Source organism: Sitophilus oryzae, unplaced genomic scaffold (assembly GCF_002938485.1).
Source record: "Sitophilus oryzae breed Bouriz unplaced genomic scaffold, Soryzae_2.0 scaffold_813_pilon_pilon, whole genome shotgun sequence".
Classification (NCBI taxonomy): domain Eukaryota; kingdom Metazoa; phylum Arthropoda; class Insecta; order Coleoptera; family Curculionidae; genus Sitophilus; species Sitophilus oryzae.
This window is the reverse complement of record NW_022147432.1, coordinates 5,272,503-5,297,963: the sequence shown is the minus strand read 5'-3', so window position 1 is coordinate 5,297,963 and position 25,461 is coordinate 5,272,503. Positions and strand designations below refer to the sequence as shown.

At 30.1% G+C, this 25,461-nt stretch overlaps 1 protein-coding gene across 1 annotated transcript in view; it reads left to right on the top strand.

Annotated features, from left to right (window-relative positions):
• LOC115889338 (neurotrimin-like) overlaps nucleotides 1-25,461 on the top strand; it is a 302,596-nt gene that overhangs the window by 233,216 nt on the left and 43,919 nt on the right. Inside the window, exon 3 of the mRNA XM_030909316.1 lies at nucleotides 19,896-20,092. Within this exon, the coding sequence (XP_030765176.1) occupies nucleotides 19,896-20,092 (197 nt within the window). The remainder of the gene's footprint in view (nucleotides 1-19,895; nucleotides 20,093-25,461) is intronic.

The window sequence follows — 25,461 nt, the reverse complement described above, 5'->3', positions numbered from 1 at the left end:
ACGATCGATTTAGACGAAAAAATTTTAGGTACTTCTACAGCGAAATCACAGCATCGAAATAACTTTGTAGTTACTCTTACAATTCTTTGACACGACGCGACGATCGCTGGTCGATTTAGATGAAAAAAAAATTAGGTACTTCTACAACGAAATCATAGCATCGAAGTAAATTTGTAGGTACTCGTACAATTTTTGACCCGCCGATCGAAATAATTTTGTTTCTAGTATTTATTAGCCGAACGACCGGTTTCGACAATAAAAGTTTAGTTACTTCTACAAATCCGGTGATGAGAGCAATTCAAAAAAAGATTAGACCGTAAATTATTGATATTTTTAAATGAAACTAGTAGGAATAATTTTAAAAGAATACTTATTCTCATTTTTTTTTCGTCTGAATTTCTTAATATTCTAACTAGAGTATGAGCATTTTGTTTTCTACCAAATATAACACGGCTATATCTTCTTCGTTTCCCTTTTAATAGTTTGCGTTACCGTGTTGCCGGTTCTTGGGTCTGAATACATCGATTCAACGTAAATCGGCTTTATACACTTATACTAATGTCGAAGGTGGCGCCGCCCGTGACAATACCGGTGTACCCCCCAATCGTATATAAAAACATAAAAAACCATTTTTTCAGGCCCAGCTGAAATTTGGTCAGGGGAAGTGGGGAAACCGTTCTAGACGATAACCACTGAAATCGTACTCAGACCTGACCCCGGGCCTGAAATGTCGAAATCGGGTCTGAGCCCAATGAAGCAACGTAGTTTTTGGGCTCGTATAAGCGGTTTAATAAATCTATATATATATATATAGATATATATATATATATATATATATATATATATATATATATATATATATATATATATATATATATATATATATATATATATATATATATATATATATATATATATATAATTTATATATAATATATAAATGAGTGTCATAATTCTACATATTATGGATACATATTTTTTTATTTTTATTAGGATTTTTATATACAGGGTGGCGCCTCCCACACGCCGCGGAAGCTCCGAGGAAAACGGTAGTTTATATTAAAATAAAATTTTGGCAGCATACGTAGGTAAACTGAAAGCATTTTATAAAAATATATAGAATTATACTGAGTGTCCCCAAAAAAAGTTACATATCAAAGTTGTTGTGTTTTTTCTAATGGAACACTCTATATTGACTTTCGGATTCTATGAAAAAAATAAAGGTAAGTTTTATTAAAGAAACATATACCTAAAATCTAAGGATTTTGACATATTCCACATTTTGTGAAAATGAAGAGTACATTTTAATTTTCGATAACAGGAGATACATATCACAGATAGATAACACAGATAAATCTAGGGTAGCTGTGTGATATACCTTTTGTTAATTTAACAAAAATTCACAGTCCTTTACAAAGATGCAACCGGCGGGGCATTGAAAATGATGAATATAAACGTAAAAATATGATTAGTGTTAATATGAGTGTATTACATACATATGTTTAAATAACGAACTTAACAAAAAACAACAGATTTAAAGATTCACTGAAAAAGTAGTAATGTTAACATTAAATATAACATTATCAATAATAATTATGCGATCGCACCTCCCGTAAAACAAGCAAGCAAAAAACCTCGAAAAACAAAATAACATACAAAACATCAGGTTAACATGATGACAGATCATGATCAATGACAGATAAAGAATTCTTACGGAAAGTTACATTTTACGATATAACTTTTTACCTGTTAAAGGCAAACCCCATTTAAATACAAAACTTTTTAATACCTACTACTGTATCTAAAATACTTTTTTTTTAATTACTAAATTTCTTAGCCACGCTTCTGTTTTTCTTGGCTGTTGTGCGCCACGTCACAGATTAACAGGCCCACGTTTGCACCACAAGGCGATGCTGCAGACCACTCGGTAGACCGGTCGTAGAAATTTATGTTATACAACTTGTAGTCAATCTACACAAATATTATCAAAAACTTTTTTTCTTTTAAAATGTGTTCAGATTTTGTAAAAGTATAAGTCAAAAATCGCAAAACTTAAATTTGATATGAGTTTCTTAGTTTTTAACTAATATAGTGACGAATTACAAAATTCCTTTTCAATGAAAATTAATGAGTTAAATAAAATAATTTTAATAAATTAATAGATTTTTCTCAAGTGACTACGTTCGCGTTACACCCTCGAATCGTTTATGCATTGATTTAAATGATTTTTTACTTCTTTATAGAGAGCTAGTGAGCATATAGATGTTTTTTATTTTTCATCTTTTTTTTATTTATTAAGAGCACTAATACTCTCTTTATAGGTTATTTTTTATTCTTAGAAGGATAATTGAGGAAAATATATTTCGTTATGATGTCACTAAATAAACCCTTGTATAAAATTTTATACTATCTGGTTTATAATGTTATAGTATTGCATTTTCGTACAGCAAACTTTCATTCCCTATTCTACTACCCAAGGGTATAAATTTCATAAATTCGCTTTACCTTTGTGCCAATTTTTATGTGTATAATCCAGAGGTCACCAAGTTTTATATAAATTTTTACTAACTTTACCCATTTGGTTGATGAATTTCAAAAATTTCTTCCAATTTTTTTGTAGGATTTCATTCTTCTAGACCAAATAGTAAGGAATTTTCATACAACAAACTGTTCCGAGATAATTTTACTCTCTAAGAAGATGAATTTCCTAAAATCGCTTTGTGTACCTAATTCACTAATGTCGTTTAAACGAACCTTTGTGCTAATATTTATGTATCTAAAGCTGGCGGCATGGACTCACTCTAAAATATCTAAAAACGTAATATATAATCTAACTGACACATCACTGACAATGACAAATAATTTATTTCTGGAGGTATTGTGTGTAGGTGTTTTAGTATTTAGTCGTTTTACACAAAGAAATAGCCATTAAGCACTATAAAAATACTTCATAACAAATCTACACATATATACCTTTCATTTAAAAAAAGAATCACCAAGATTGGTAAAGCGGTTTCGGCGGGATGGATGCAACAAAAAAACCCTTTGAGCTTTTATGTATGGATTTATTATACGTATGGATTAATTATTTTTCCAACATATTTTACTTTGCAAATTTTTATAAATATTCAAACTCGCCAATATCGTACTCCACCGTGTCCAGCCTGTTTAGCCAAACGTAGGCCGATTCCTCTTCGGCGGCGTCGTGACCCTGGCCGAAGGAAGAGTCTTGAAGACGCTCATCTGCGCATAGGAATAAGTTGACTGCGTAGCATATTGCGTATTAATCGATTCTGAAACTTTCTTCTATCGTGTATAACATGTTACGCAAGTTTATTATTTTAATCTCGATTTTAATAGATAAATGTGTGAAATGCCACCTGAATATCTTCCGCCATGACATGTTTTTACTTTTTGTTATGGTAAAGTGATTTGTATAAACTTTATTCAATAACGTATATTTTCCTCCATTTGTGATTTTTTAATTTTAAGCGAAAATTAAGTATAACATTTAAGGAAAAAGAAACACTGTAATATTTAAAAGAATAAGAAGAAATTAGTCTTATTTTGAAAGGAAAATATAGAAAAAAACTCTTTCTATAGAAAAAGTCTTTATACTAACCAGAATCCGGTGACATATACGCGGTCTCACCGGAAACATTACTTATTACTTCGCATAACTTGAAGAATATCATCTTTAATAATGAACACTTTAGAAATACACCAGTAAAAACATTTATTATTTGAGATTAAAACTCGAATTAAATTATAAATATTAGTTACCTATGTTGTTATAGCTTTTATAGGCCTGTTTAACGACTTAAAAAGTTACCTGGCGAAAAAATCTGTGCGCGTACCTACTACTATTGTTACAGGTTTAATTCGTTAAAGAAATATGTTACACAAGTTAAAAACGCTAAAATTTTAATGGTATTGCTTGTGCATTATTGGTCTTATAATGTAATTTGTTGGAATTATATCTTCTTTAAATATAATTAGACTTTTTAACGACTTTTAAGTTACCTAGGAAAAAATCTGTGCACGTACCTACCAGTATTGTTACAGGTTAATTCGTGAAACAAATGTGTTACATATTATTCGTGGTATTAGTGGTATTATATTGGATCAGCTTGGCATTAGTGGGGCATTATATGAGAAATTTTGGTATTTAATTTGTGTTTTTGGCATTACTTTGGCATTAGTATACAGACATTTGTCAGCGGTTTACTCCTTGTAGATAATCAAAAAGTTTTTTGATAAAATTTGCTTTTTATGTCAGATCATTTCTATGAAAAATTATATTAGATTTTTATTAAAGACGCTGGGTAATTAAAACATTGACTAATAAAGCTTGTCCACTTTAAATAAGGGGTCACGAAATATCCTCCTTCAAGTGTTTGGGTTAAGGGGTGTATAATAAATTAATCGTTGTTTTATAATAAAAATCATAAAACATTTATTTGTGAGTAAAATAATGCAATGGTTGGATATCTCTCCTTTATAATTAGGTGACTAAAAATACACTAAAATAATTAGAAAAAAATCTTGTACTTATTTAGTAATTACGTCAATATTAATTAATTGACTTTCTAGTCTATTTTATGTACAAATATATTATTAAATTTTAAGCATTAAGTAATAAACACTTGTGCCCTCTTATATCGTAAGAGGTTACGAAAATATACTCCTGGTTACACTCCTTACAGAAAACAGTGTAAGGGGTGTAAATAAATTGTATAATCACTGTTTTTTTTATAATAAAAACTATAAAACATTTCTTATTTGTGAGATTAAAAAACAAAACAATGCATTGTTAAAATAAGTACATTCAATACATATGTATGTGTTATAACATAATATAGCCATTACTATTATACTATTATTATTAATAATATGTGTGTAACATATTTCTTTAACGAATTAACCTGTAACAGACATTTATATGCCCAGTATATTTTTGTTTAACAAACCAATCAGGAAAAATCCAAAACCTACTGTTATAGGAGGTATAAGATGATTAAACCTATATAATGACAACTACTTATCGGATAACAAATTAATTACTACTGTCAGCTAGTTCAGCTACTGTCTAGGTAGAATATACCTAGAGTACCTACACCTACCTATGATGTAGGTAGATTAAAGCTTATTTTGACATAACCTCTCAGTTCGGTGTCACAAGCTGAATTTTTCAGGGATGGAAGTACAGTACATTTGCAGTACATGATATGGGGACCCTTATTCCGAAAGTAGTACAAAATTAGACAGGGTAAAAAGGCACTATCATCAAAAATCGATATATTAATACCACCGTATAGAGAAAACAAATACTTATTTTTTGATCCAGTACAACAAAGTCTTCGTAGGGAGTATTTTTTATAATTATTTACAAAAAACATTTCCATTAGCGCTTATGACCAAAAAAACTTTAAACATGAATAATCATTTCAATCATGCGAAAAATTTGGTTTAAAAATAGATTTTTTTAATATAACTTTCTATTTAACGAAAAACGAAGGCCTAAATGAAAAAAAGAAACAATTTAAAAGTTTCTGCTTATGTCTTGATGAAGGTATCAAAGCAAACCCCATATTTTTTGCTTTTAAACTAATAAAGATATATCAATAAACAATTAGCGATGTAATGGTTTTTGCGCGCGCTGGCCGACTGCCGCCGCTGCGCCGAGATTTCCTATACCCTTGTATATATGACGTCATGGTGTGGCAAATGTAGCATTTTAATTCAATTTGGGCTCCCTTATATAGGATAACAGAAACATTTTCAATGTTAAAATTAAAGATTGTGGTGTAAAATACTCAACTTTAAAATATATTTTAATTATTACATACTTAAAACTAGATACAAACCTATAATTATGTGACAAAAATTAGCTAGAAGAAATCAAATACTCAAAATGCTTCCTTTCCTGTTAATTGCATAAAACGATTGTCTTTTCAAAAGGATCATTTTATTTTAAAGGGCATATAGCAGTTCTACCTCGAAAAGCAGCTACAATAATTTATTTTATATTGTCGACAATAGTTGGTCGAGTTTTGTAAACACTGTCTTTAACATAGCCCCATAAAACAAACCAGACTACATAAAATCAAGAGCATTTAAGTATTCTATTAATTGGTGAATGCACACTGCATTCACCAACTAATAGAATCATATCAATTCTCTCTGATGTAGGATTAGTTTGGTTTGGTTTGGTTTAGTTAATTTTTTTTTTATTTCAACTGACACAAAACGATCACTAGTTGTTAAAGTTGGACTAATTAGACAGCTATGTTGAAGTAACGTCAGACATATCACAGCCACCTAGATTTTATCAAATAATAAAGATCTACTCAGATCAAATCATGTAAATAAAAATATCTATGAAAATCTTTGTTTGAGGGGTAGACAACCTTAATAGTATTTTGAAGAGACATTAATTCTCCATTGAATATCGGAATAATATGCTGGGTGTTCCATTTGAAATAAAAGAAAAACATGCTTTTAAAGGTGACCAATGTTCAATATTAATTTTGTCTCACCATGTATAACTTTTTGGATCAAATTATAATTTGATTTAAAGTACCTGCAATAGTTAATTTAACTACGTATTAGGCTATACCGCGTAAATTCCAATTTAGGCTTTTATTGCTTTATTTTAGGCTTTTATAGCTTTTATTGTAATTTAAAAATTGTTCTTTATTTCTAGAAAATATTAAATATGTCAAAAACCTTACATTTTAGTCTCTCTCTTATAAAACCCACCTTTATTTTTCTCCCAGAATCCGAAAATCAATTAATATATAGAGTTTTCCATTACAAAAAACACAGCTTTGATATGTAACTTTTTTTTGGGGCACCCAGTAGAACTCACTATATTTTTAGAAAGTGCTCTGAATTAACCTACATATGTTCACAAAATTTTATTTCAATACAAACGGTCGTTCTCCTTGTAGCCTCCGCGGCGTATGAAAGGCGCAACCCTGTATACCAGGAAATAATCAACCTTTAATTAAACAAATTGCCGGCGTTTCGACGTGTATTTTCGTCGTAACGGTAGACGGTATGCGTACAGTTTTCGTCGTATTTCGGTTGTACGATATGCATCGCGTAACAGCAAACCTTGACGCGTACAATAAAGATCGCTAGTCATCTGTATTCCCTTGATCCTTAAACTATGTTTGTAAATTTTAAAGTTCTCATTTTTGTTTTATAAGGGAAACTGTTCAAATTATGCGCACATAGTGCACACACAATTTTTTTTCAGATTAAAAGTTGTTTATTTCCTGGTCCTAAACCTGCAAACGCCATTCCATCTATAATATGCAAATGTACCACTTTATGAATAGTATAACTACAATGCTGATAATTTGTCTATCTTAAATGGTCTTTAAAAAATATCTTTAATATTATTTTTTATTTAAATCACACAGAAAAAAAAACTTGTATAGATTAGATAAAATACTTATGCAATATAGGGACAGACAAAACCTAATTTACCTTATCTAAATATTTTAGAATTGCTCTCCCTAATATAAATAACCATATTATGTAATTCATAAAATATTTATTATTAAGAATTAATAAACCTTTTTGTTCTTGAAATGAAGTCGTTAATCCTTTCAAATAAAATATTATGTACTATAGAAAAGAAAACTTAGTAGCTGCAAACCTATGAATAATATAGTTGTGTGTGATAAACAAACGTTTTATCAAAAAATAAAAAGATAATTTACTAAAAAGATAAGTTACATAGAAAGAAGTACTAATTTAGAAAAATCGCATGTTGAAGTAAATACTTTAATTTATTCAAAAACAAAATAAACGTGCTGGTGTATATAATATCTTAATGTGAGGGAACTCATTTACCATCTACATTAGACAAGTTTTTTACTAAACCAAAAAAAATTGCTAGGGTAGATAAGTACACATTCGTACTTAGAGAAAGTTCTTATGTAGATTCAGGGTTTATGGTTATCCTTCAGTAACTTCTTAGGTGATAGGGCCTCCACCGTCCTGCTGGTGTTTCTCTTTTTTTTTCTTTCTCTTTCGGATATTTATTTTTTCAAAATATAGGCCAGTAATTGCATATTGCATAACAATGTTAGCTCTAGCGTCTAAAAAAATAAATACAATAATTATTAAATCTCGGATATTCCTATAGATAATATTACCTGAAGAAATATCAGCTAGTTATTTAGTAGTTCATTTATTGCGATGTCTTTAGAAAAGTTGCCACAACTTGCATATTCTATTTGAATAAATCCATTGCATGATCAGGGAAGGAGATCTTTAAGATCAATTTCTACCTGTAAAAAATTTATACATATATTATTATTCAGGGTTATCTGAAAATTTTATTTGAATAAATTCAGCGCTGATTTTATCTAAAAAACATGAAAATTTCTGAATGGGCGGCTATTGTTATATTATAACAATAATAATTGTTATATTACAACAATAATTATTGTTGTATAAACGGGCCGATAAAAAATGCTTGATTTAACTCTTATGTTATTATGTTTAGAACCATTGATATGTTGTATAAACCTGCCTTTAGATTTACCAAAACTTAGAATCGGAATTGGAAATTAACTTACCCACAAAATCTTTCACGATTTCTTCGAGGTCCCACTCAATCAATAATCTTTCGTTCCGCCACATTTGACATAGTAAAACCAAAATCTAAATACTTTGTAATATAAACTTTGGTTGTCTCTATATATTGTAATATATAGAGTTTGGTAAAACAATCCAATTTCTTGAAACCAAACCAAACACAAATTAAACGTTTAATACGCTGCGATGGTTAGATAGAAATAAATGACGTAATGCCTAAAATCTTGACGAAAGGGCTACCGCGTGCAAACAAATTAAAAATAAATAGTCTCCGTTATTCCGTGTCACTATCTAGGGTAGCTTAGAACATTGTCAAAAAGGTACATTCAGGCTGAGAGCGTCGAGCGTCGCGTCGCGTTTGCGTCGTGTTTGCGTCGCGTCCGCCCCATTGAACTCGAACCCCGACGCTCAGCGGACGCTAGCGCAACACCAAACGCGACGCTGTCTGCCCGAACGGTCTAATTTAAGTTAAGTGAATTGATTCCATTTCGACACGCGGACGCGACGCAAACGCGACGCGACGCTCGACGCTCTCAGCCTAAATGTACTATTCAGACATCTCTAGCGTAACAGATTGCTAGCGTAGTTTAAAACTTATTTAAGTTAAATAATTTCACAAATGCTCGTCTACAAGTTTTTTGATTATTTTAAACAAAATAATTTCTTACTTTAATAGAACATTGTGTTAAACACAAACGGTATAAAATAAATCTTAGTCAAATAAAAAAGGTGTCTGTCAGGTTTACACAAAAAAGACAATAGAACTAAACAACACTTGTTTTAAAACTAATTAGGCCCTGTTCCGTTAAACTACACTATTAAAATTAATAAACATAGGCAAACGATTTATGTGTTTTTAATAATTAATAAGTTGTATTATCTAATTCAAATAAAGTTTAATTTGAGTGAGAAAATATTGTGTTAGAAGAAAAAAATGTTTCTTGTGCATAGTGTATCTAGTAAATTTGACTACTGCTTTATCTGAATCCAAAAAAATACACATATAATCCAGTAAATCACTCATCAGATAAGAAATCTTTTCTAATTCCGCCAAGTTTTTTTTTCTGTGCATAAACTGTTTAAATTTCTAGTCTTGGTTTAAACTTCTTAGTCAAAAACTTCTTCCTAGTTATATAGTTAGTTATGAAACAAAATGAAATTATAACTACTAACTTCATTATCTAACTAAATTGAAATTCTTTATCGGCACCAAACTATTTATGAACAATAACTCAAAAGTTGTCCGGCGATACTCCGAACGTTCCCCTATTTCTGATACAAGTAGCGCTATACGTTACACAACAAAATCTCTACTACCGAAGTTTCTTCATTGATAAATGAATTCCTCGAATACCGGTGCACACATTATTTTAGTGAAAATCTAACCTAGAACACACATTATCCGTAGTCATAGATTGATTGTGCTTTGTTCGTAACCGCTTTTGTTCCATGTTATACGAAATTTTGAGTGTTCTGTATGGTTTTACACGTAAATTCTACTAGAGAACTCAAATATCTGTATTACAATTTGAAAGTTTTCTTTTATTGGTTCCTTTACTATAAATAGTATATGAGCGTGTTATAAAATTATACAGGGTCCTACGATGTTCTCTATGGATAAAAAAGTTCATGGCTTACTAGATATTCCGAAAAAAATAAATTTTGGCTATTTTAAAAATTGTCCCTAATTCCATTATAATCCGAGTTATAATCTATTTCAGACAAAAAGTTTTCAGATAAAAGTTGTAGATAATCACATCCCTAATGAGTTTGTGCTCTTCGGTTTTTTTTTTAAAGCCTGTCATTTTTGACATATGACACAAACATATGTTTTTTTAACATTGAAAATGTTTCTGTTATCCTATATAAGGGAGCCCAAATCGAATTAAAATGCTACATTTGCCACACCATGACGTCATATATACAAGGGTATAGGAAATATCGGCGCAGCGGCGGCAGTCGGCCAGCGCGCGCAAAAACCATTACATCGCTAATTGTTTATTGATATATCTTTATTAGTTTTAAAAGCAAAAAATATGGGGTTTGCTTTGATACCTTGTCAAGACATGAGCGAAACTTTTAAATTGTTTCTTTTTTTCATTTAGGCCTTCGTTTTTCGTTAAATGAAAGTTATATTAAAAAAAAATCTCTATTTTTAAACCAAATTTTCGCATGATTGAAATGATTATTCATGTTTAAAGTTTTTTTTTGGTCATAAGCGCTAATGGAAATGTTTTTTTGTAAATAATTATAAAAAATTACTCCCTACGAAGACTTTATTCTGTACTGGATCAAAAAATAAGTATTTGTTTTCTCTATACGGTGGTATTAATATATCGATTTTTGATGATAGTGCCTTTTTACCCTGTTTAATTTTGTACTACTTTCGGAATAAGGGTCCCCATATCATGTACTGTGATGTACTGTACTTCCATCCCTGAAAAATTCAGCTTGTGACACCGAAGTGAGAGGTAACGTCAAAATAAGCTTTAATCTACCTACATCATCATAGGTAGGTGTAGGTACTCTAGGTAAATTCTACCTAGACAGTAGCTGAACTAGCTGACAGTAGTAATTAATTTGTTATCCGATAAGTAGTTGTCATTATATAAGTTTAATCGTCTTATACCTCCTATAACGGTAGGTTTTGGATTTTTCCTGATTGGTTTGTTAAACAAAAATATACTGGGCATATAAATGTCTGTTACAGGTTAATTCGTTAAAGAAATATGTTACACACATATTATTTTAATAATAATAGTATAATAGTAATGGCTATATTATGTTATAACACATTATTGAATTAACAATTGAAAACAGTATTGAATGTACTTATTTTAACCAATGCATTGTTTTGTTTTTTTAATCTCACAAATAAGAAATATTTTATAGTTTTTATTATAAAAAACAGTGATTATACAATTTATTTACACCCCTTACACTGTTTTCTGTAAGGGGTGTAACCAGGAGTATATTTCGTAACCTTTTACGATATAAGAGGGCACAAAGTGTTTTATTACTTAATGCTTAAAATTTAATAATATATTTGTACATAAAATAAAATAGACTAGAAAGTCAATTAATTAATATTGACGTAATTACTAAATAAGTACAAGATTTTTTTTCTAATTATTTTAGTGTATTTTTAGTCACCGAATTATAAAGGAGAGATATCCAACCATTGCATTATTTTACTCACAAATAAATGTTTTATGGTTTTTATTATAAAACAACGATTAATTTATTATACACCCCTTAACCCAAACACTCCAAGGAGGATATTTCGTGACCCCGTATTTAAAGTGGACAAGGTTTATTAGTCAATGTTTTAATTACCCAGCGTCTTTAATAAAAATCTAATGTAATTTTTCATAGAAATGATCTGACATGAAAAGCAAATTTTATCAAAAAACTTTTTGATTATCTACAAGGAGTAAACCGCTGACAAATGTCTGTATACTAATGCCAAAGTAATGCCAAAAATACAAATTAAATACCAAATTTCTCATATAATGCCCCACTAATGCCAAGCTGATTCCAATATAATACCACTAATACCACGAATAATATGTAACACATTTGTTTCACGAATTAACCTGTAACAATACTGGTAGGTACGTGCACAGATTTTTTCCTAGGTAACTTAAAAGTCGTTAAAAAGTCTAATTATATTTAAAGAAGATATAATTCCAACAAATTACATTATAAGGCCAATAATGCACAAGTAATACCATTAAAATTTTAGCGTTTTTAACTTGTGTAACATATTTCTTTAACGAATTAACCTGTAACAATAGTGGTAGGTACGCGCACAGATTTTTTCGCTAGGTAACTTATTAAGTCGTTAAACAGGCCTATAAAAGCTATAACAACATAGGTAACTAATATTTATAATTTAATTCGAGTTTTAATCTCAAATAATAAATGTTTTTACTGGTGTATTTCTGAAGTGTTCATTATTAAAAGTAGATATTCTTCAAGTTATGCGAAGTAATAAGTAATGTTTCCGGTGAGACCGCGTATATGTCACCGGATTCTGGTTAGTATAAAGACTTTTTCTATAGAAAGAGTTTTTTCTATATTTTCCTTTCAAAATAAGACTAATTTCTTCTTATTCTTTTAAATATTACAGTGTTTCTTTTTCCTAAAATGTTATACTTAATTTTCGCTTAAAATTAAAAAATCACAAATGGAGGAAAATATACGTTATTGAATAAAGTTTATACAAATCACTTTACCATAACAAAAAAGTAAAAACATGTCATGGCGGAAGATATTCAGGTGGCATTTCACACATTTATCTATTAAAATCGAGATTAAAATAATAAACTTGCGTAACATGTTATACACGAGATAGAAAGTTTCAGAATCGATTAATACGCAATACGCTACGCAGTCAACTTATTCCTATGCGCGGATGAGCGTCTTCAAGACTCTTCCTTCGGCCAGGGTCACGACGCCGCCGAAGAGGAATCGGCCTACGTTTGGCTAAACAGGCTGGACACGGTGGAGTACGATATTGGCGAGTCTGAATATTTATAAAAATTTGCAAAGTAAAATATGTTGGAAAAATAATTAGTCCATACATATATAAAAGCTCAAAGGGTTTTTTTGTTGCATCCATCCCGCCGAAAGCGCTTTACCAATCTTGATGATTCTTTTTTTAAATGAAAGGTATATATGTGTAGATTTGTTATGAAGTATTTTTATAGTGCTTAATGGCTATTTCTTTGTGTAAAACGACTAAATACTAAAACATACCTGAAAACACCTACACACAATACCTCCAGAAATAAATTAGTTGTCATTGTCAGTGGTGTGTCAGTTAGATTATATATTACGTTTTTAGATATTTTAGAGTGAGTTGATGCCGCCAGCTTTAGATACATAAATATTAGCACAAAGGTTCGTTTAAACGACATTAGTGAATTAGCTACACAAAGCGATTTTAGGAAATTCATCCTCTTAGAGAGTAAAATTATCTCGGAACAGTTTGTTGTATGAAAATTCCTTACTATTTCGTCTAGAAGAATGAAATCCTACAAAAAGAATTAGAAGAAATTTTTGAAATTCATCAACCAAATGGGTAAAGTTAGTAAAAATTTATATAAAACTTGGTGACGTCTGGATTATACACATAAAAATTGGCACAAAGGTAAAGCGAATTTATGAAATTTATACCCTTAGGGAGTAAAATAGGGAATGAAAGTTTGCTGTACGAAAATGCAATACTATAACATTATAAACCAGACAGTATAAAATTTTATACAAGGGTTTATTTAGTGACATCATAAGGAAATATATCTTCCTCAATTATCCTTCAAAGAATAAAAAATAACCTATAAAGAGAGTATTAGTGCTCTTAATAAATAAAAAAAAGATGAAAAATAAAAAACATCTATATGTTCACTAGCTCTCTATAAAGAAGTAAAAAATCATTTAAATCAATGCATAAACGATTCGAGGTGTAACGCGAACGTAGTTGCGAGAAAAAGCTAGTAATTTATTAAATTATTTTATTTAACTCATTAATTTTCATTGAAAAGGAATTTTTGTAATTCGCCACTATATTAGTTAAAAACTAAGAAACTCATATCAAATTTAAGTTTTGCGATTTTGACTTATACTTTTTATAAAATCTGAACACATTTTAAAAGAAAAAAAGTTTTTGATAATATTTGTGTAGATTGACTACAAGTTGTATAACATAAATTTCTACGACCGGTCTACCTAGTGGTCTGCAGCATCGCCTTGTGGTGCAAACGTGGGCTGTTAATCTGTGACGTGACGCACAACAGCCAAGAAAAACAGAAGCGTGGCTAAGAATTTAGTAATTTAAAAAAAAGTCTTTTAGATACAGTAGTAGGTATTAAAAAGTTTTGTGTTTAAATGGGGTTTGCCTTTAACAGTTAAAAAATTATATCGTAAAGTGTAACTTTCCGTAAGAATTCTTTATCTGTCATTGATCATGATCTGTCATCATGTTAACCTGATGTTTTGTATGTTATTTTGTTTTTTTCGAGGTTTTTTTGCTTGCTTGTTTTACGGATAGGTGCGACCGCATAATTATTATTGATAATGTTTTATTTAATGTTAACATTACTACTTTTTCAGTGAATCTTAAGTTCGTTAAGTTCGTTATTTAAACATATGTATGTAATACACTCATATTAACACTAATCATATTTTTACGTTTTTATTTATCATTTTCAATGCCCCCCCGGTTGCATCTTTGTAAAGGACTGTGTGTGTAAACCATAATTGGCCATGACTTCGTAAAAAGCGCCATTTTTTAAGCTTAGTACAAAGTCAGGTGATCGAAGAGGCCCATGCAATTGGTCCACCTCTTTCTGTCCCTGAGTCTACATAATTATGAGAAATAATTTTTAACATTTCTTTCATTGTGTGGAGGGGTTTGTCATAATGAAAGTAATGTTGGAACCACTCTATTAATGCACGAGTATCCAAATTTAACTTTTCTAACATGTCTTGAAGACCGTTCTCTATAAAACGTAAGTAACGTTTATCACCGGTAAACGTATCCTCGAAACTGTATGGCCAAGAAAAGTTGAACCAATAATCGTACATGCTTTTCTTCATTTGAAAAGTTCATATTTACAATTTTTGTTTATTTTAATTCACATAGTTTGGATGTGACAGTTTCACATTTCTAAGAACAACGACGATTGAATTTGTTTCCATGGCTAACTAAGTGAAATTATTCAAGAAAGATAAGAATTGGCTATAACTCAGTATTTTTTTGAAAAACATATTATAGCTTATATCGCTGAATAGCTTAAAAACGGCGCTTTTTATTAAGTCCTGGCCAACTGTGGTTTCCATTTAAAAAAAACATAAGTTTGTGTCATATGTCAAAAATGACAGGCTTTAGAAAAAATCGGAGGACACAAACTTATTAGGGATATGATTATCTACAACTTTTATCTAAAAATTTTTCGTCTAAAATAGATTATAATGGAATTAGAGACAATTTTTAAAATAGCCAAAATTTGCTTTTTTCGAAATATCTAGTAAGCCATGAATTTTTCAAAAAACTGAAAGTCACATATTTATGACCCCACAAATCTGCAATTATTTCTCCATTTAACCGACTCTCTATCTCCAGTAGTTTCCGAGGTAGTTATTTACTATATTTATTTTCCGAGGTATTTATTAATTATTAAAAGTGTCGACAGATTCACCAGGGACATTTGGATTATTACTGGAATATTTTTTTAAAAAAAATATGCGTTACTGACATTTTTTTCCTCTTGTCGCATGTCGGTAAAATTATGTAGACTGTTTAATGCAAATTAAAGGTTGCCTATTGATATTTTGTCGATTTCAGTTTCCTTGATGCGATAAAAGCAATTTTATTAATTTGCCTTAATCTAAGACTAATAAGAACTTTTATTTTTTTTAGTGTCATTAGCTGTCCAAAGTATTAAATAAGTACTCATTGATTTCTAATCAAAAAAATATAAAAAAGTTCCTATAAACATGGATTCGGAAATGCTTAGTTTCCAAGTTAGAGGAAATAATTATTTAAAAAATAGGTCTTTTGTAATTACCTGAAATACCATTATTTTTTATTGAATTTGCTGTTGGTAACACTGAACATGACTGTTATAAATTTTAATACAATTTAATAATAAATTAGACTAAATAAATAATTTATTAATTTTAGTTTTATTGGTGACAAAATTGCGTTTATCTCACCAAGCAGATCGAAATCGACAAAATATGAAGATACAACTTTTAATCGGCATTAAACGGCCTACACAATTTTGCTAACAAGATTAAAAAAGTCAGTGGCGCACATGTTTTTTTTAGAAAAATATTCTAGTGATAACCCATATGCACGTCCCAGGTGAATCTCTCGACACTTTTTTAGCATTAAAATATGTTACACTTATAGTAACTTTTACCCTGAAAATTTCATTCAAATCGCTAAAGGCACTTGGAAGAAAATTATAATAAATCGAAAAATAATGAAGACTTTAACTCCTTGTAGCTACGAAACAAAGTAAAATCGGACCCTATGTTGATATAAGAAATACATCTTATTTTTACGTGAGGAATCTCCCCACGAGATATAGCACATATTTTTTGAAACACCTTGTATACTTAAATAACTGTAAAAATCGAATTATCTATAAATTACACCAACCTACGACCCGAAAATTTAGATATTAAATTATTTTAAAATTACACTAGCGTGTACCCGCGACTTCGTTCGCGTCGAATTAATCATTTGTAATGGTGATGACAAAGCAAAGCAAGAATTTCCATTAACATACAAAGTGGATAAAATTTTCTCATATTTATGTCAGCATGCGAAAAAACAATATGGCGATATTATTATATAACTTGGTAATATTTGAGGGGTAGTTTCATCTAGCCGGAATTTGACTTTCAAAAAATCCGTTTGCCAAAAATAAGCTTTTTACGTCAAGCAGTTGAAGCAGAATCATGGTTAATCAATTACCCAACTTTTTGGAACACCTTGTATGATTTTTTAAAAAAATTCAAAATATGTAAAAAAACAAAATAAATTATGCGTGTCCAAGCGTTTTCCCGAAAGACTAACCATTTTTTAAATAACAAATATTGTAATATATGAGGGACGTTTTCACCCTCTCGGAATTTGAGATTCGAGAAACCCCTCCTTATCGAACCTCTACACCCCACAGTCAATCCGTTTGTTAAAAATCAACTTTAAACGTCAAGCAGTTTAAGCAGAATCGTGATTACTCAATGGTCATATTTTATGAAACACCCTGTATAAATTTTTAAAAAATCTTAAAATAACAAAATAAAATATGCGTGTTTAAGAGTTTTTCCGAAAAACTCACCAGTTTTTAAATAAAAAAATATTCTAGTATTTGAGGGATGGTTTCACCCCCTTAAAATTCGAGTTTCAAAAAATCCCTTCTTATCGAACCTCTACACCCTAAAGCGAATCCGTTTTACAAAAATCAGCTTTTTACGTCAAGCGCTTTAAGCAGGATCGTGATTAATTAATAACCAGATTTTTCGAAACACCCTGTATACATTTTTAAAAAATCTTAAAATATGTAAAAAAGTAAAATAAAATATACGTGTTTAAGCGTTTTTTCGGACACTTAACCTTTTTTTAAATAAAAAATATTGTAATATTTGAGGGGTGGTTTCACCCCGTTGGAATTGGAATTTCGAAAAATTCCTTCTTATCGAACCTCTACACCCCAGAATCAACCTTTATGCCAAAATTGAGCTTCTTACGTTGAGTGGTTTGAGCAGGATCGTGATTAATTAGTGAGTCAGTCACTTAAGGATTTTATATACCGTATGATCGAATAAAAACGGCGTCAGCGATGGCTATGAAATGAAGATCGCTGTCATTTTATATGTAAAATTATATAGGAAATGTCAGCGATTGTCATTTCCCAGCCAACTGGACGCCATTTTTTTTCGATCATACGGTATTAGTATATTAAGATAATCTTAAAAGCTGTTAAAAACTCGCTTCTAACCGCTGCGCTGTCAGTAACTTACTATCCGGAATTTACAGGATGTCAAAAAATAATGTATCGAACTTCGGTGGGTGATTCAATAGATAAAAATAAAACCATAAGTTCCTATGAACATAATTACAACCCTCGAAAGGTTAAATAGAAATAATATATTTTGTTTATATTTAAAAATATTTGTAAATCGTTTTTTTTTTAATTTGGTACTCTTACGCACATTTTAACGCTAAAGCGAATGGCGTCGTTTAAAATTCCGTAACAGCTCTGATAGGGTACTTTCCATTATGGTAGAGAGTAGAGAGTACTACTATATAGTACTACTATAGTAATTTCAATAAATGAAAATTAAAGCTAGGACCTTTTTATGTAAAAAATGTGCTCTTTGTTTAGTTCGAAACAGTTAAAGCTGGTAAACGTTTTCAAGATATTTGCATTTAAAGGTTCCGATGCGTCCATTTTATCATTAGCAAAATCAGGAGATTAATTTATTTAAAATTTCTTTGCATTTTATTTTTTACTAAAATCGATGCATTTTTATACTAATACTAAAATCGATGCAACGTAATCTTTTAACGCGAATATCCTGAAAACCGTTCACCTTTTTGAACTAAGGAAGAGCATTTGTTTTGCGTAAAAGCTAGCTTGCGTGTTCTAGCTGTTTATATCATTTATTCAAATTATTGTATCTATAAGGATAAAAGAAGTACCACCAGTAGTACACTCTATCCTAATGGAAACTACCCTTTCAGGGCTGTTACGGAATTTTACACAATCCCCATTCGCTTTTTAGTTAAAATGTGTGTAGGAGTAGCAAATTTCAGGAAAAACGGTTTACCAATGATCTTAAAAATAAACTTGTTTTCTAATTTTGCAGGTTACATTTTTGACTTGGATATTTCCTTAGATTATTGAGGCCTTACGTATAGCATTGTAGTCAGTTTAAATCACAGTCAGTTATATACCAGTGTGGGCCATTTGAAGGACGTAGATACGTAATTCTGTAGATCACGTGTGTTATCTCGGTATTTTGTCTTATCTACTGTATCCTTTTAAGCTCCCTCTTTGTTATTGCTTTATAAATCTTTGTACTACTTGGAATTCACTTATACATTTTTAAAAAATGTCTATACCTCTAAAATGTCTTATAAATTTTTGTTCCAAATATACCTACAATATTATGTTATAAGTAGTGGTATCAACTTAATCAATAGCTTTTTTTTCAATGTAAATTATTGAAGGTATTCTCCAAAGCAGCTGTAAGCCGCTTTGAAAAAGTATATACTTTGTTTTATTTTGTTTGGATATTTATAACAAAAACAAATTCTATTAATCTTATTTCCATTTAATTTATCCTACAGCAGAAGTGTATAAAAACGCCACTGTGTTAGTTAGACGTAAATTTTAATAATCTCCAATGTAATTAAAATGTCAAAAGGGTCATGATTATAAATTTATACTTTATTTGAAACCGTTAAATAAATAGCTTTAAACGCAACTCGCACAACTACTAAAAATTTAAATCCCATCATTATTTTACATTATGAACTAACCCTTTATTTATATTTGTTTATTGTCGTGTATTTATCGGAGCGCCATAACTTTGTTTATTTTAAATTAATATAACAATCCAATTTGAATTTCGACAAGCTCATCTGCTAAATTATTTATTTTCTGTAAGTCCTTATGAAACAAACTTTGTTAAGAAAAAAAGTGGCTTCATTGTGATTTTTTAATAATTAATAAAAACATTAATTTTTGTTGTTACAGGGCGTAAAGAAACTCAACACAAGTATTCAGAATGGAGACAGTTGTGGCATCCAAACTTTGAAGATTATAATAGAGCAGAGGCATCTGTAGGGTTTGACAATAACACCATCACTAACGTTACAGTACAACTAGGTGCTACAGCCTATCTGCACTGTAGAGTTCGCAGTTCAGCTGATAGAACATTGGGAGGGGGAGAGGTATGTAGAAAAAGTATTTATTAAACATTTAATTGTAAAAAATATTAATCATACATTCGAAAATTATGCGCTATATGAAACTAATGCCCGAGACAAAGTTCATCAGAATCTTCCGCCAACTGTTAATAATAAAACTAATAATTTAAGAAAAAATACCAATTATCACTTTGTTGAATTTTAGTTGACAAAAAATACTCACTTATTTTAAATTTTTATTTTGTTTGATTTTGTGAATATTCTTATTGTTTGATTTTGACTATTTTTCTTTAACTAGTGGTGTATTTATACTATTTTAGTACAATATATTATTAACAGGTAGAGTGAAAACTACCTCCGCTCCTACATAAATTTTACTATAAATATTTTCCAACTTCACCGACAACAGATTTGATTTTCTTTTTGTAAAATGGTCCCTTTAGTTTTTACTACATTTTTTGTCTCTTATAAAAAACGCCACCGCGCATACTTTTTGAGGAAAAAGTATATTTCCGAAAGTGACTTTCAAAAAAAAATTTTGTCACATCAAGCTATGGAGGCGCATAGTCATTTCACTACAATTAAAAATAATGTTTCTGTAGTATTCAAAAATAAATAAAATTGGTTAATTGTTTCATAATTTTAGTGCCCAAACAAACTCATGGGGCGCTTCTTTTAATTTTATATGTAGGTCAAATTTCTAAAGGTGACTATTTTGTGAACATAATATACTGTAAAAAAACATATCAATATATACCTATAATCAATTTAAAGTAATAAAAAGTGATCCATTATTAAAACGCAACCAATATAAGACTAAATTTTATCTTATATTCAACCTGCGTATATTGATTTTTAATATAATTTTCTATTTGTAATACATCATTTTGAAATATCATGGGAATACCGAGCTGTCATATTACATATAAATCGAAATTAGGTGCTTTCATTTATAATGTAAGGATGTAAGATTGAAAATTTTCAACAAATATATTTTTACTAACATTGTAACAAAAAAAAAGATATTAATCATAACTCACAATTTTATCATATATTTTTACTAGTTTTTTCCCCCGACTTCGTCCGCATAAAATTCGAATTTTATTAATATAAAGTGTAATATTTATTATAGCACCTAATGGTAATATTTTAAATCATCCTTTCTTAAAAAAATATTAAAAATAAAAGAAGTGTCCTTATATCAAAAATATATTAGTTATTCACTTTAAATGGACTGTACTTACTTTGCTAAAAATATGGTAATAGTAAATCATACAGGCTCTTTAAAATTTTACGCCAAACTTTCTAAAATATAAAATAATTTTTCTTCGTTTTTTTTTAATAGAACACTCTGTATATTATTTTTTCAATGGATGGAGAATTAAACAATGAACATTTTTTGCACTTAAAGTATTTCAAAAAGTTTAACGGTTTCGTAGATATTCGCGGTTTTATGTTTCATATCGCATTTTCCATAGTAAATTTTTATTATAGCCACCCAATGATTTTTCTCTCGTATTTTACAGTTGAAAGAGCCATATGAAATAATACTGCTTGTATCTGTCAAACCATTAGAAATTTTCAAATACTTTAAATACAAAAAATGTTAATTTTTGAACTTTCAATCTAATAAAAATAATATACAGTGTGTTCCATTTAAAAAAAAAACAAAGAATAGTTATTTTTGTATCTAGTGCGCGAAGTGCTACTTTGGTGATCGATATTTGAATTTTTAACGAGGTGTAGCCGAGTTGAAAAATTAACTGAGATCACCAAAATAGTTCGCGCACGAGTTGCAAACAACATTTTTTCTACAAACATTAAAATCGGGATATACAATAAAATAAAATTAATTATTATACAATAAAATTCAAATATCAAATACATTTTAGAGTGTCAAACACCGTGATCAAGTACCTCTACATCAAAATTGGATAGTGTATCAAGTTCCAAAACCTCAATCGAGCAAAATCAGAACTATCTAGTTTGGGATTAAATATTGGTTCATGTACTGGTTGTACTATAAATGTTATTATTGTAAATAATAACTAGAAAATGCATTAGTGTTAAGTTTGATATTTGTTATTTGTTTATTCTTGAATATTTCGAAATAAATAATTAGTTATGATTTAGTTCTTCATTTTCCAAAAATCAAAATTCCAAAATCACATATAATTTACATGCAGTGTGCGAAATAGGTATTTCACGCATTACTTCGCGCGCCGTGTCATGGTAACGTAGAACAACACAATGAAAAAAAGTGTCACTTCGCACATTGCGATCAATTCGCAAACCTTGTCATTTTTTGACGTTTGTAGAAAAAATATATTTTATATTTTAGAAAGTTTGGCGTAGAATTCTGAACACCCTGTATGATTTAAGATTACGATATTTATATCAAAGTAGGTATAGACGATCTAAAGTAAATATCTAATATAGTTTTGATCTCTGGACAGGTTCTTTAATTAAAATTTTCTAGTATTACAAATAGTAAAGGAAGGAAGTAAATACAAGTTTAATAATAATTCATAATTACAAAATAATATAGGAAGGTTGAAAAAAAAAATTATTTATTTGTTTATTAATATCTCTGAATATCTTTACTCGTTATCTTAGGATTACGTAAAGTCATCTGAAAGGAAGCCAAAAATGCAATAATATACAGGGTATTCTATTTAAAAAAATCATCCCGATCCACTCACACTTTTTTGAGTCACCCGATAGAAGTTAAAATATTTTCGGGAGATACATCCTAGTAGATCGAAAGGTTTGCACTTAAACAAAATTCCCAAGTTGTTTATTCTAGAAGCTACAGATGCCCGACGCACTTTTGCCGGACCCTGTATATCAGATTGTTACATTATGTTATGTTGACATATAACAATTTCTGGAAATTTATTTCTTTTTTCAAGTGTTTTTTGCAAACTGTCGAGTAGTTATGTTTAAACTCCTTGTCGAAGTTATATCTGTTGGTTTATTATTTTTTGTGCGATAGAAATTTTCTTACGAACTCTTAAAAAAACGTATTTTATTACTATTTTTATTTCTTTCTATGCTGACATAACACCCCAAATAAACAACTTTTTTCGTTTACAAACAAATAAACTAACTTTTTTTATTGATGATGAACCTATAAATATTATTTTCGGCTGATTTTATTGCTGTTGACCTTTTTTCTAATATGAATAGAAAATTGCCCTATTTTAACAGATATTCTGCCCTAGTTCGTCTATTTCAGTCAGTTTATGTCGTCACGAAAATGACTTATTTGCCAATAAATTTCCTTGAGCGTCGCATAAAACCAGGGGAAGTCAGTATAATCTTAGATAAGATGTTTGGAAATGGCGGAAATAATGTAACAGATAAGATGTTATACAGCTTGACCGAAATATCTGGGTTATTTTATGAGTTTGATGTTTTGAAAAGTACTTATTTTATTGTTATTTTCTTGCTTTTTATTACAAAAATAGGAGGTATTCATTATCGAATGTTCTAGTTTTAACATTCTAAATCAAATACTGAATATAAAAGACCTGATAATCAACAAGAATTCGCGACAATATCAATGAAATTCTGTTTTGCAAATTATAAATATCCGAATATTTCCATACATATTGGAAAAAAACGAAATATTGTAAAATCGTTTTTAATTTTTCTTTGGTTTACAGGCAGTTTATAATAAATGACGCTTCATTGACGTTGTCACTTTTTTCTCTTTATAATTAAATATAAAATTTGATGTTCTGTTTGTGAAATACGAGGGAATCTGAATTTATTTATGGGGGCACCTCACCCACAGTATTTTGCCTCTTATTGAATGGAAATTTTCTTTTATATATTTACGTTTAGTGGAGATTGAAAATTCAGTAGACGTTAAGAATCACTAGGAAATGCTGACAATTGGAGCAGTGAGTGTCGTATTTTAAAGAAATTTGTAGACATGTAGTAGTAATTATTATCGATTGTGTACTACATGACATACTGTTACGGAAGCTTGAAAGGTACAATTTTAGTCTGGATGGTATTAATTTCATGCGTTCCTATCTTACTTCTAGAGTTCAGGTTGTGAGGGTCGGTGGGGAGTCATCAGCGATGAGTCATGTTAATATTGGAGTGCCCCAGGGCTCAGTACTCGGACCAATTTTATTTTTGATATATATCAACGACTTACCACATATAGACTCAACATCTAAATTTATAATTTTCGCTGATGACACAACAGTGGCCTTCTCATCTGACTCATTGATGGGTGCCATGGAGGGGAGTGAGGTAGTTTTGTGCCAATAGGTTGCTCCTGAATCCTGACAAAACCAATAGGATGGTTTTCTCTCTTAGGGACTTAGAAACAGTAAACGCAGATGGCCAGAGTGTTAGGTTTCTGGAAGTGCAGATTGATCCTCTGCTTCACTGACATGAACATGTTGATGGGATTGCGTCTAGGCTTAGAAGGGGATTGTTTGCTCTTTCAGGAAGTGTTTCCGGGCCCGTACTGAGGACTGTATACTTTGCTTTGTTCCACTCCATCTTGTCCTATGCTATTCACGCCTGTGGACATATGTACATCCCAACTAAAGAGGATCTTCGGCTTGCAAAGGGCGGCTGTGCGGATCTTGGCTGGGCTTGGCTATCGGGCCGACTATGGAGAGGCATTCAGAACTGTGGGTGTATTGACTGTCCCGTCAGTATATACAGGGTGGTCCGAATTGTATTCTGGAAACTTTCGGCACATATTCTGCAGATAAAAATAAGTGAAAAAGTTCGTATAAATGTATGTCCAAAAATGTTTACTTTCCGAGATACAGGGTGCAGTTTCATTTTTATTTCGATTTTTTCCAAATAATTTCTGAAGTAAGGTCAATATTTGGATGAAAATTGGTGCTTGGGAGTTTTTTGACATGAGAAATTTGAATTTGATGTCAATATGACTCCTACTAGTAGAGGGCGCCACCTACATATTTTTTAACTCGTTTGAAGAGTAATAACTTTTCGTCCGTACCTGTATAAAACTACTAAGTGAAAAAATATACATTTGCGACATTTTTTACGTGAACAAGGTCTCTTGGTAAAAATCGCTACGAGTAATGGTTTTCGAGATATTTGGAATCGAAATTATCAATACCTGTCATCATTGACATAAACTAAACATGTTGACTAATTAGTTATTAGACTGAAATCATAAATTTGAAATGTTTTTGTGCTAAAAATTTAATAGAAACTGTTTTATCATCATTTTTTGCAGAAAAAATTATGATTAATTTAAAAAAATAAAAATTTCCCAAATTTATTATTTTAGTGAAATAGCTATCTTCTCAACGTGTTTATTTTTCGTCAATAATGACATGTAGTGTCTATTTTCATTCTAAATATCTTAAGAATGGTTGCTCGTAGCCATT